We start from the raw sequence: 11,151 nt of genomic DNA, 5'->3' as shown, positions 1-11,151 counted from the left end.
CAATACTCCCCCCTTAAAATAGTTTCGACCTCGAAACTTAAGGGTCTACAAACAACTCGGGATGTGATTTCCGCATTTTATCCTCTAATTCCCAAGTCGCATCGCCCGTAGCTTGATTCCATACAACCTTCACTAAGGATACTTCCTTGTTCCTCAAGCGTTTGGTGCTTTTGTCGACGATCTGATGGGCGGCATTTCCATCGTTAGATCATCCTTCAGCTGAATATCATCAGGTTCAATCACATGAGAATTATCAGCCATATACCTCCGAAGTTGCGACACATGCAGCACATCATGTATGTTGGATAGGAACGGCGGTAAGGCAATCCTATACGCCACGGGTCCAACACACTCCGTAATCTGGTACGGTCCGATAAACTTTGGAGTAAGCTTCTTTGACTTGATCGCCCTTCCGACACCTGTCATCGGGGTAACCCGCAAGAAGACATGATCTCCAGCTTGAAACTCCAACTCCTTCCTGCGATTGTCAGCATAACTTTTCTGACGACTCTGCGAAACCCTCATCTTCTCTTGGATTCGCTTCACCTCTTCTGTGGTTTTCTGAACTAATTCAGGTCCAACAATCAAGTTCTCCCCATCTTGATGCCAGCACAAGGGTGTACGACACCTCCGACCATACAACGCTTCATAAGGGGCCATCCCTATGCTTGCATGAAAGCTGTTGTTGTAAGTGAACTCGATCAATGGCAACATCTCATCCCAGCTGCCTTTGTGATCCAGCACACAAGATCTTAGCAAATCCTCCAAGGATTGGATGGTCCTCTCGGTTTGCCCATCCGTCTGTGGATGTTAAGCGGAACTCAATTTCAACCTGGTTCCCAAAGCCCGCTGCAAAGCTTCCCAGAAACGCGAGGTAAACCTCGGGTCTCTGTCCGACACAATGCTAGATGGCACACCGTGCAAGCGTACAATCTCAGCAATGTATATGTCCGCCAACCTCTCTACCTTGTAGTTCAGATTGATTGGCACGAAGTGAGCAGTCTTCGTCAATCGATCAACCACAACCCAAATTGCATCGAACTTCCTTCGTGTAAGCGGCAACGCCGTCACGAAGTCCATGGAAATGCTATCCCATTTCCACTCCGGGACATCCAATGACTGCAGCTTTCCTGCTGGTTTCTGATGTTCCACCTTCGCCTTCTAACACGTCAAACATGTCGACACATACTCAGCTACATGTTTCTTCATCCCAGGCCACCAGAAATGAAGTTTCAAGTCCTGATACATCTTATTCATCCCCGGATGAATACTCAATCTGCTTTTGTGACCTTCATCCAAGATCAGCTTCCTCATTACTGCATCATTGGGTACACAAACTCGTCCCTTACAACGCAGAATATTGTCGTTCCCAATAGCGAACTCAGACGCTTTTCCTTGTGCCACAAGCTTGCGCCATTCAATCAACCCTTCATCGATCTCTTGTTTCGACTTTATCTCATCCAAGAGTCCACTAGACACCGTCACCATTCCAAAGCTCAGCTTCCCCGGTGCGAGTTCAACATTCAAACTCAGATCACGGAAAGCCTCCAACAATTCTAACTCCTTGACCATCAACGAGGATACATGTATAGCCTTTCGACTCAGAGCATCAGCTACAACATTGGTCTTCCCCGGATGATCCTGTAATGAGAACTCATAGTCGTGCAGAAACTCCGTCCACCGTCTCTGCCTCATGTTCAGATCCTTCTGATCAAACAAGTACTTCAAACTCTTGTGATCACTATAGATCGTGAACGTACTGCCATACAAGTAATGTCTCCAGATCTTGAGAGCATACACTATAGCAGCCAACTCCAAATCATGCGTAGGGTAATTCTTCTCATGGACTTTCAACTGTCGCGAAGCATAAGCAATCACCCTCTTCTCTTGCATCATCACACAACCCAAACCATTATGCGACGCATCACAGTACACGTCGTATGGTTCTCCCTCCTTTGGCAAAGCTAGTACAGGTGCGGTGGTCAACCGCTTCTTCATTTCTTGGAAGCTAGCCTCACACTTCTCCATCCACGCAAACGGTTGATCCTTCTTTGTCAAATGAGTCAACGGTGCAGTCAACTTGGCGTAATCCTTCACGAAACGCCGATAGTAGCCAGCAAGCCCAACAAAACTTCTGATATCACTTGCTGTCTTCGGTTGTTCCCATGCCAAAACTGATTCAATTTTGCTGGGGTCCACTGCCACACCTTTGCTAGATATGACATGGCCAAGGAACTTCACTTCCTCCATCCAGAACTCACACTTTCATCCATTAGCATAGAGTTCCTTCTTCCGCAACACCTCTAGCACTTGACGTAAATGCTCCTCATGTTCCTCCTTACTCTTCGAGTAAATTAGAATATCGTCTATGAACACCACCACGAACTTGTCCAAGAATGGCCTGAACACACGGTTCATGTAGTCCATAAAAACTGCGGGTGCATTAGTAACTCCAAATGGCATCACGAGATATTCATAATGTCCATATCGAGTTCTGAATGCCGTCTTCTGAATGTCAGCCTCCTTCACCCGAATCTGGTGATACCCTGATTTCAGATCAATCTTCGAGAAAACAACTGCTCCCCGAAGTTGGTCCATCAAGTCGTCTATCCGAGGCATCGGATAACGATTCTTCACTGTCACCTTGTTTAGTTGTCGGTAATCTACACACAACCTGGACCTCCCGTCCTTCTTCTTTACCAACAACACTGGCGCTCCCCAAGGAGACACACTCGGTCGAATAAATCCCTTTGAAGAGAGATCATCCAACTGTTTTGCCAATTCCATCAATTCCGCTGGTGCCATCCGATACGGCGCCATCGATATCGGTCCCGTGCCGGGCATGATGTCAATGGAGAACTCCGTCTCCCTTACTGGTGGCAATCCGGGCACATCCTCCGGAAAAACATCCACATAGTCTTGCACTATCGAGATGTTCCGTACATCACTATCGTTTCTTGCTTCCGCCACGATAGAGTTCACGAACGCCGGTGAACCCTTCTTCAAATGGTACGAATTCAAATAATCCGTAACGCCTGAATCCGGAAATACCACGGCCTTGTTAGCACAATCCAAAAGAACATGATATTGCGCCAACCAGTCCATCCCCAGAATCACATCGAGCTCATTAAGCCCTAAACATATAAGATTTGCAAGGAACTTCCGATCCTCGTAAACCAACGGACATTTCAAGCATGCCGTGCGAGTAACTAAGCGATCGGCAGCAGGGGTTGTCACCACCATATCGAAAAGTAACTCTGAGGTTAGCAACCCTATTTTCTTCGCACACTCATAAGATATAAACGAGTGCGTAGCACCCGAATCAAACAAAACCATCAAGGAGATACCAGCAATAGTACACGTACCCTGAATAAGATCTTCAACACCCTCAGCTTGCTTGCCAGTAACAGCAAAGACACGTCCCTTAGCAACTGGACGTCTCCCCCTTGCCGTATTCAACACAGGTTCAGCTTTTGGCGCATCAGGACAGTTTGTCGAGATGTGCCCCGTCTTCTGGCACTTCCAGCAAGTAATCTCTTTCCCACATTCATTGGCATAGTGCCCTTTCTCATTACACTTGAAACAAGTAACATCTTCTCTCGGAGTTTTTGCTCCGACTTTGGTAGATGATGTCCTACCAGTTGCATTCTGATAAGGCTTCTTCTGACCAGCCCTACCCTTTTCAGTCTTCCCAGCTTGTTTCTGACCAGACCTGATTGGCCCTCCACTTTCCTGTCGGTTCCCTCGACGATTCTTCATGACCTCAACCTCGCGAGACTTCTCAACCAGTTGTTGAAAGACTCTGACTCCCAAAGGTCTGACGGACTCCTCAATTTCATCCCTCAAACCAATCATGAAACGGTTGCAGAGATACCCTTCATCAACTTGTTCTCGGAAGAAGCGAAAGTACTTCGACAGACTCTCCAGCTTGGCTGCATATTCCCCAACAGTCATGCTTCCTTGTTTCAGTCTGAGGAAACGGTTCTCCATATCATCTCTTGCAGTCTCTGGAAAGTACTTGTTCAGAAAAGCTGTTTTGAATGAATCCCAGGTAATAGCCACCTGGTTAGTCGTCATCAACAGCCTGGTGCTCCTCCACCAGTACTCTGCATCCCCTTTCAGCATGAAGGTCGCGAGATTCACCTTCTCTCCATCAGTTGTGTGCAAAGCTTCAAAAATCTTTTCCAGCTCTTGGATCCAAAGATCCGCTTTCTCGGGTTCAACTTCCCCTTCAAACTTTGGCGGGTTCTGCCGATTGAAATCAGTTCTCATCCTGACCTGATCCTGGTTCAGCTCTCGTTCCAACCTCTGCGCCCTTCTGGCATGTTCTTCAGCCTCTCTCTGAGCTTGGGCAGCGGCCATCGTAACACTAGCATTGGCCTGCTGAGCCACCACTTGGGCCAATTGAGCCATGGCCTGAGCGAGCTGAGCGTTAGTTGGGTCCTGTCTAGGAGGCATGATGTCAAACCTCCTTGTTGATAAAACCACAACCAAACGTCAGTTCCTCAGTCAGAGAGATCATCTAACAGTAAAAACTTTCAACCAAAGCATCATGGCATTGATACTCCACTCCAAATAAGATCACACTTCAAACATCTTAGCAAACAAGTCTACCCAATCTCACCGCGAAGTTTTGAACACACATTTATCAAACAAAACACCACGAGTTCGGAAACTCGTAAGCCCAAAACCCTTAGTGCTCTGGTTTCTCAACCGGAGCTCTGATACCACAATGTAACTCCCCGATTTCTCGGACGTCACGAAAAACCAAAAATCATGATTTTCACAAAGAATTTTCGCCGTCCATTTATTAATCTTCATTAAATGACAAAGATCCAATTATTACGAAAGTTCTCAGTGTTAAATATAAATCAAATAAACAAACGTGCGAGTAAGGAAAACGAACGATTGATATAAATCCAATAACTGAAATAATGTACGGTGGCCACACCCATGTGTGTAAACAAAACCACCCTAGTAATCTGACAAAATTGTTTACATTTGAAAATCAACTACAAGTACTTCAAAGTAAAATAAAAGCTCCAAAAATAAAACAGCGCTCTCAACCCAATCAAGGCCACTCGTTGCAGTCTGCATCTTCTCTGGCCCACATGTTGGAAGGCTCCGGCGTCTCCTCTCCTGGCTTCGGAAGCTCAACTTTCATGTCCAGGTTCCACTGCCTCAATGCCTCCAAGCTCCACCCAAACCCTAATGGTACGGGATCCATGAGTCCCTGATTCAGCTCTTGCTCGGGTGGTGCAATGGGGCTCACCGGCTCCTCCTTCGGCACCAAGAGTCCCTCTGTCGGATTCCGGTACTCGGAAGTCACTGAAGGCTCGCTCCCCTCGCCTGACTCGTAGCCTGGCCCCTCACTAGGGTCCGACTCCGAACCGCTGAGAAAATCCATCCCTAAGGGGAGTCCAAAACGGAAGGGTGCGTGAGGAAACCGAATCTTCCCTCTGATAGGCTGAGTCTCAACAATCTGCCCAGCTTGGTCTCTTTTGAAGATGGTCGCGCCGCCGACGTACACGTTCTTCTCCTGGCGGTAGTCGACACCCCAGGCCGTGTCCTCATCAAAACTATGGAGATAAATCTCCCAGTCCTGATCCACTAGCTCCTTCCGGATCACCATCTGTTGGCGTTAAGCGCCCAAACAACAAATAGCAAATAGAGAGGGTCAACTTCTGACTCTCAAATATCTCTAGTCTCTAGCATGTTATAGACAATATAATATCATCATTAATCAACAGAACATAACTAAAAGGTTAATCACATAGCCTAAGTTTCAGTTAGTCTATGCGTCCTCACTTTTCACACAACCACCTTTCACCTTGGATCCAACACCATTCGTCCAGCAGACGAACAACACCATGAGCAAAGCTCACAACATCATGGCGTTCCTTGGAACGACCACAGCACACCATGGGTCAGACACCCACAAGTCATAACATCACGGTTCAAACCGCATTCACCCTCGCGTGCAAGTTATCCGTTTTGTCTCTAACGGAACCACTGTTCTCATGGTTCATAGTCCTAACCAGACCTATGTTCCACTAATCATAATTTACTTGCATGCGAGTAAACATCATAAAATCCTAGTCTCATGTTACTACTTCAAGTAAATAGACAGGCATTCTATCTCATGTTATTGAAATTAAATAACATCATGCATAATTTCACTTAGCAAATAAGGCATACTTGAACTAGCATACATCAACTAACTAGTTCTATAGCATACTAAGAATTTATCATATTAACTTAGTAATAAATCATACATCATATCATCACTTAGCATAATATTGAATACTAATACTAAGCATGTTATCAACCACACTCGCATACAACTTCACATGCAGGAAAGCAGTAAGACTTCTCTAGACGGAAGTGCCCTCACCTTGGCTACGCTTTCCACGCGAGATCGAGTACGTTCGATCTAACCTTTCCGTGCGCGAACCTGCACGGACCAACAAACTAGGGTTAGAATTTGAAGGAAAAAGGAGCATCATTTCCCCCCTTCAAATATTCGAACCCCATCCCCTAAAACCAAACAATATTTCATCTTCTTCTTGTAAACAAGAAGAAAAAATACTTGAGTTCACTACTTCCCGAAGGAAGCAGAGCTTAGTTACTATAGGAATTATTTCCTATAGAGGTCAAGAAGAACTCTGGAGAGGGAGAGATAGAGAGACTCACAAAAATTTGGAGAGCTCTGAGTTGTGATTTTCCCTTCACTAGAGACTCCTATTTATAGTGGAGGGTGTGGAGGTGAAAATACAATAAAACCCTTATTTTCAGCCCAAGCCCAGGGTTAAAATATAATTTTAATAAACTTTAATTCAAATTAATTACTTAATCACCAAGAAAAATCAAAATATCCCAAGATCCCCTCCAAGATGCCTTGGCCGCCCCCCTCATCTAGGTAGTTAGGATATTTTTCTGATTTTCTCTTCAATTAAACCCTCAAATCAAGGAAAATTGGTTTAAATTTCAAAATAAAGCCCTAAACCCTAGCAACTAGAGTTTTCGGCCACTCTCTCTCTCCTTAACCAATTTTCAAAAATTAAAAACCTTCCATATTAGTTTAAATAAAATCTGAATTTATTTATTTTTTTAAAATAAAGATGACCCAAAGCATTTATTTCATTATAAAATATCTCCAATATTTTTGCCCTTTTAAACCAAATTTTCGGCCAACATAAAAAAAGGTATATCTCCAATTTTCAAATCCTATCTTCTCAAAATAAATTAATTCAAAATAAAAATCTGATTTAAATAAATTCCCATAACACTTTATATTTATTTAATAAATAAATAAAACTCCTCCTCCAATATAATAGATATGAGTCTCGAAAATTCCCTTTTTGCATATTTTATGCACTACCCAAAATTATGCATGTGCATGCATGCATATCGACTACTCGCGCTTTACGTAATAAATTACTATACAAGCGTTATAGTAACAATTAATCAGTATTTTCTCCTTACTGAAAATAAAACATCGTACTTTATATTATTCTTCAATAATACAAAACATAAATAAATCCCCGGGTCTTACACTTTTTCACGTATCCAGTAGTAAAAAAAAATCAGCAACATACATCAACTTAAACAAATAGTCAAGAAGATAAGAAAAGTCGCCTAAATCCTAGGAAATTAGGGTTCGGCCGTGACATGCATGGTGTGTAGGGTTCCCAAAATTTTTAATCATGCTTGATCATGCTCCATATATAAAAACCAGAAAGATTTTCAATCATAAACATCAACATACAACCCATTCTAACACATGTTATTGATTACCAAATTAGATCCAAACATATATGACAAGTTTAGCAAGATTTTGTCTAAAAATTCTCATGGATCATGGCATCACTCAATTAGAGAATGTAAAACAGAAGTATAACCTTAAAACATGTTCCAAAAGAGACTCAATTCATCATATAAGAGGTTCACAAAAATTAAGAACTAACACAACATCATCACAAACATGTTTTTCATGTAAACAAGCAAAATCTTGCTTCACAAGTCCTAGACTCTCCTTTGCCTTAAACTTGAGAAAGAAAAGATGAAGAATGAAGAGAGATAATCCTTGCTCTTCCTCCCTCTCTTTTCCCTGATCTCTCTCTCTCTCTCTCTCTCTCTCTCTCTCTCTCTCTCTCTCTCTCTCTCTCTCGCGGCTTCTCTCTTTCTCTCCTTGCTTGGGCGGCGGCTTCTCCTCTCTTCTCTCAAACCTTTTTTTTCTCTGAGTGAATACGTGAATGTGTGTGAGAGTTTTTCCTTTCTAATTCAGTTTTGTTCACTTGGATGAAAGAGAAAATTCTCTCCCTTGCCCCTCACTCAAACCCACGGCCACCACAACCCCAACTAGGGTTTTTTTTTTCAAATTTTCCTTATCTCTCATTTATTTGAAAATTAAATAGATATTCTGTTTTTATTTCAAAATAAAACTAAAAAATAATAATTAAATGAAAGATATAACCCCCCCCTTCTATAATTAAATCCTCAATCTCCCTAATTAAATTAGATTTCTCCCCCAAATAATGCAACACAGATAAAAACAAGATCTTCCCTTATCTCTTTCTATTCAAATTTTCGGCCATTACTTCCTTGGCCTCCAAGCAACACGCCCAACACCACAAATGGGTCAAAACCCTACAAATCATTTATTTTAAGCACCCAAACATTATTATTTCAAAATAATAACATTTCCATACCCTTCATAAAATTTTCACACGTGTAATCAATCAATAAAACTCATTCTTCACTAAAATTCCACACTTATTATTTATTTCGAATAAATAATAATCATAATAAAATTAGGGTCTTACACGCCCCAAGGTGACACACAAGCCAGGGGATTGGGCCTCCTCCGAGAGGCCCAACCGGCCCACTAAGGGCAGTTAGGCACACCAGGCCCAACCCCTAGCCTATAAATAGGGGGCGCTTACCAATTGTGAGGGACTCTTAGCTCATTTTATGAATAACAAACTCAAGATTCAGTTACACTCTCTCTTTAAGCGGTTACACGCTCTCTCTCTCTCTCTAGATTCTCTCATTGCAATCCCCTCATTCTAGGTACTATACCTTCTTTCTATGTTCTTGGTTGGAACATTTGGCGTCGTCTGTGGGGATCGGTAGATTTCGATTCCCAAACTACGTGTATTGCTGTTTTTGATTAAGAGAAGTTCGGAATTCTGTGCAATTTCCTCTGATTTTCGTGTTTTTTGGTTGAATTTTTGGTTCGCGGTTGACGTCTGATGGAGACTCGCCGTCGTCGACGCATCAAAACGCTGGAGCAGAGGCGCGGTTCACCACCGCGTCGTGTGGGGGGAAGGCCGCGTCGTGAGGAGGTTCGTCGCAAGCAACCTGAGCAACCGACTCCTCCTCCTCCTTCTCCGACGCCTCCATTACCTTCTCCACCGTCCTCACCTTCACAACACGGATCTCTAGCACGCTCGAAGGAAGCTTGGGGAAGCGGATCACCATTACCTCAAGCTCCGATCACTCACAAAGACTGGAGACGTTTGATCCGCATCGTTGACAACATACGGCAGCGGAATGACTACTTGCAAGAGCAGTTGGACTATTATCGCCTTGAACAACAGGACGAGGGAGAACGGGAGGCGGAGGCTGTAGCGGAGTTTGAGCCATTCTCGGCGGCGGTAAGGGAGGTAGCAATTCCTGACAATATGAAGAATCTCGTTCTGGAGACGTACAACGGAAAGACGGATCCGAAGGATCATTTGCTCTACTTCAACACAAAGATGGTGATAAGTGCAGCTTCTGATGCGCTAAAGTGCAAGATGTTCCCATCAACGTTCAAAGGCACGACGATGGCTTGGTTCACGACTTTGCCTCGCGGATCTATCACGAACTTCCGTGATTTCTTGTCGAAGTTCCTTGTTTAGTTCTCCGCCAGCAAGATCAAGTAGGTTACGATTAATGATATGTATAATGTTTGCCAGTTAGAAGGAGAAACTTTGAAGCACTATGTGAGGCGGTACAGTGCAACATCTGTCAAGATCGAGGATTCAGAGTCACAAGCCTGTGCGCGCGCCTTCAAGAATGCGTATATCCTTGATGAGGAGGACGAGGCGCATAAGAGTACACGTCTATCATTTGAAGGGCGAGGGGCGAGAAGAACGTCGGCGGCGAAACTCCTTAAGGAGAACAAAAGGCTGCCTTGGTAGCGAGGAAACCTCGGAAGGCGGAGCCAACAGGGGTCGCAACCTTCCCCTCGGAGAGGGGAGACGATGTCCGTAGGTAGCCCGGGCCAGACGGAAACTTTTCAAGTAATGAAGGCGACACAAATGATTGGCGGACCAAGGGCACCTAGGCGACCGACTAAGGGCTGCGGTTCGGATACATCGTGCGAATATCACCGCGTGACAGGACATGTTACTGAGGAATGCCACGCACTGAAGCGGGGGATTGGAAAGGTGGTGGCGGCAAGGCAACCGGCGAAGGGGACCGCAAGTACGCAAGGTGACAGGGGTTCTAAGCCTAGCGAAGTTGGCACAATAGCTGGAGGCTTCGGAGGGGGTGGTGTCACGAATGCGTCGAGGAAACGACATGCCAGTGCGGTAAACGCGGTCATAGAGATCCCATTCGGTTTCCACCATCCTGACATCAAGATTTCATCTACTGACTTTTTTGGAATCAAGCCTCATCTTGATGACCCGATTGTGGTCCTGCTCCGTGTCAACCAACTCAATGTACAACGCGTGCTTCTAGATCAGAGAAGCTCAGCAGATATCATTTATAGCGATGCGTTTGATCGGCTTGGTTTCGACGACAGGGACTTAACTCCCTACGCAGGATCTCTTGTGGGGTTTACGGGCGAGCAAGTGTGGGTAAGGGGCGTCCTTGAACTTGACACAACATTTGGCGAGCGCGAGAGCGCTAAGGTGTTGAAAGTAAGATATTTAGTTCTGCAGGCGGTGGGGTCTTACAACATGATCATCGGGCGTAACACCTTAAATCGGTTATGTGCCGTAATTTCGACAACACATTTGGCGGTCAAATACTCGCTACTAGGTGGGCGGATTAGGAGAATTGTTGTGGACTAGAAGAGTGCCAAAGAATGTTATAGCAATTCGGTGGATCGGTATGGGCAAAAGAATGCCCCGGTAGGAAACCGATGCAATGAGGTTC

General features: G+C 44.5%; 1 protein-coding gene and 1 pseudogene across 1 annotated transcript; both read right to left on the bottom strand.

Annotated features, from left to right (window-relative positions):
* Positions 1-715: 715 nt before the first annotated feature.
* On the bottom strand, positions 716-4,458 carry LOC130744194 (uncharacterized; annotated as a pseudogene).
* A 434-nt stretch (positions 4,459-4,892) lies between these two features.
* On the bottom strand, positions 4,893-7,061 carry LOC130742886 (uncharacterized). Its single transcript, XM_057594986.1, has 2 exons — positions 6,395-7,061; positions 4,893-5,632 (listed from the first exon to the last, which is right to left on the bottom strand). The coding sequence occupies exon 2, from the start codon at positions 5,630-5,632 to the stop codon at positions 5,072-5,074; it is 561 nt and encodes a 186-aa protein (XP_057450969.1). The 5' UTR covers positions 6,395-7,061; the 3' UTR covers positions 4,893-5,071.
* Between the last annotated feature and the right edge of the window lie 4,090 nt (positions 7,062-11,151).

The sequence above is a fragment of the Lotus japonicus genome, chromosome 3 (assembly GCF_012489685.1).
Source record: "Lotus japonicus ecotype B-129 chromosome 3, LjGifu_v1.2".
NCBI classification, from domain to species: domain Eukaryota; kingdom Viridiplantae; phylum Streptophyta; class Magnoliopsida; order Fabales; family Fabaceae; genus Lotus; species Lotus japonicus.
This window is presented reverse-complemented; position numbering and strand designations above follow the sequence as displayed.

Coding starts and splice junctions, on each gene's coding strand:
- LOC130742886 (XM_057594986.1), bottom strand. CDS start 5,632: ATGGTGATCCGGAAGGAGCTAGTGGATCAGGACTGGGAGATTTATCTC.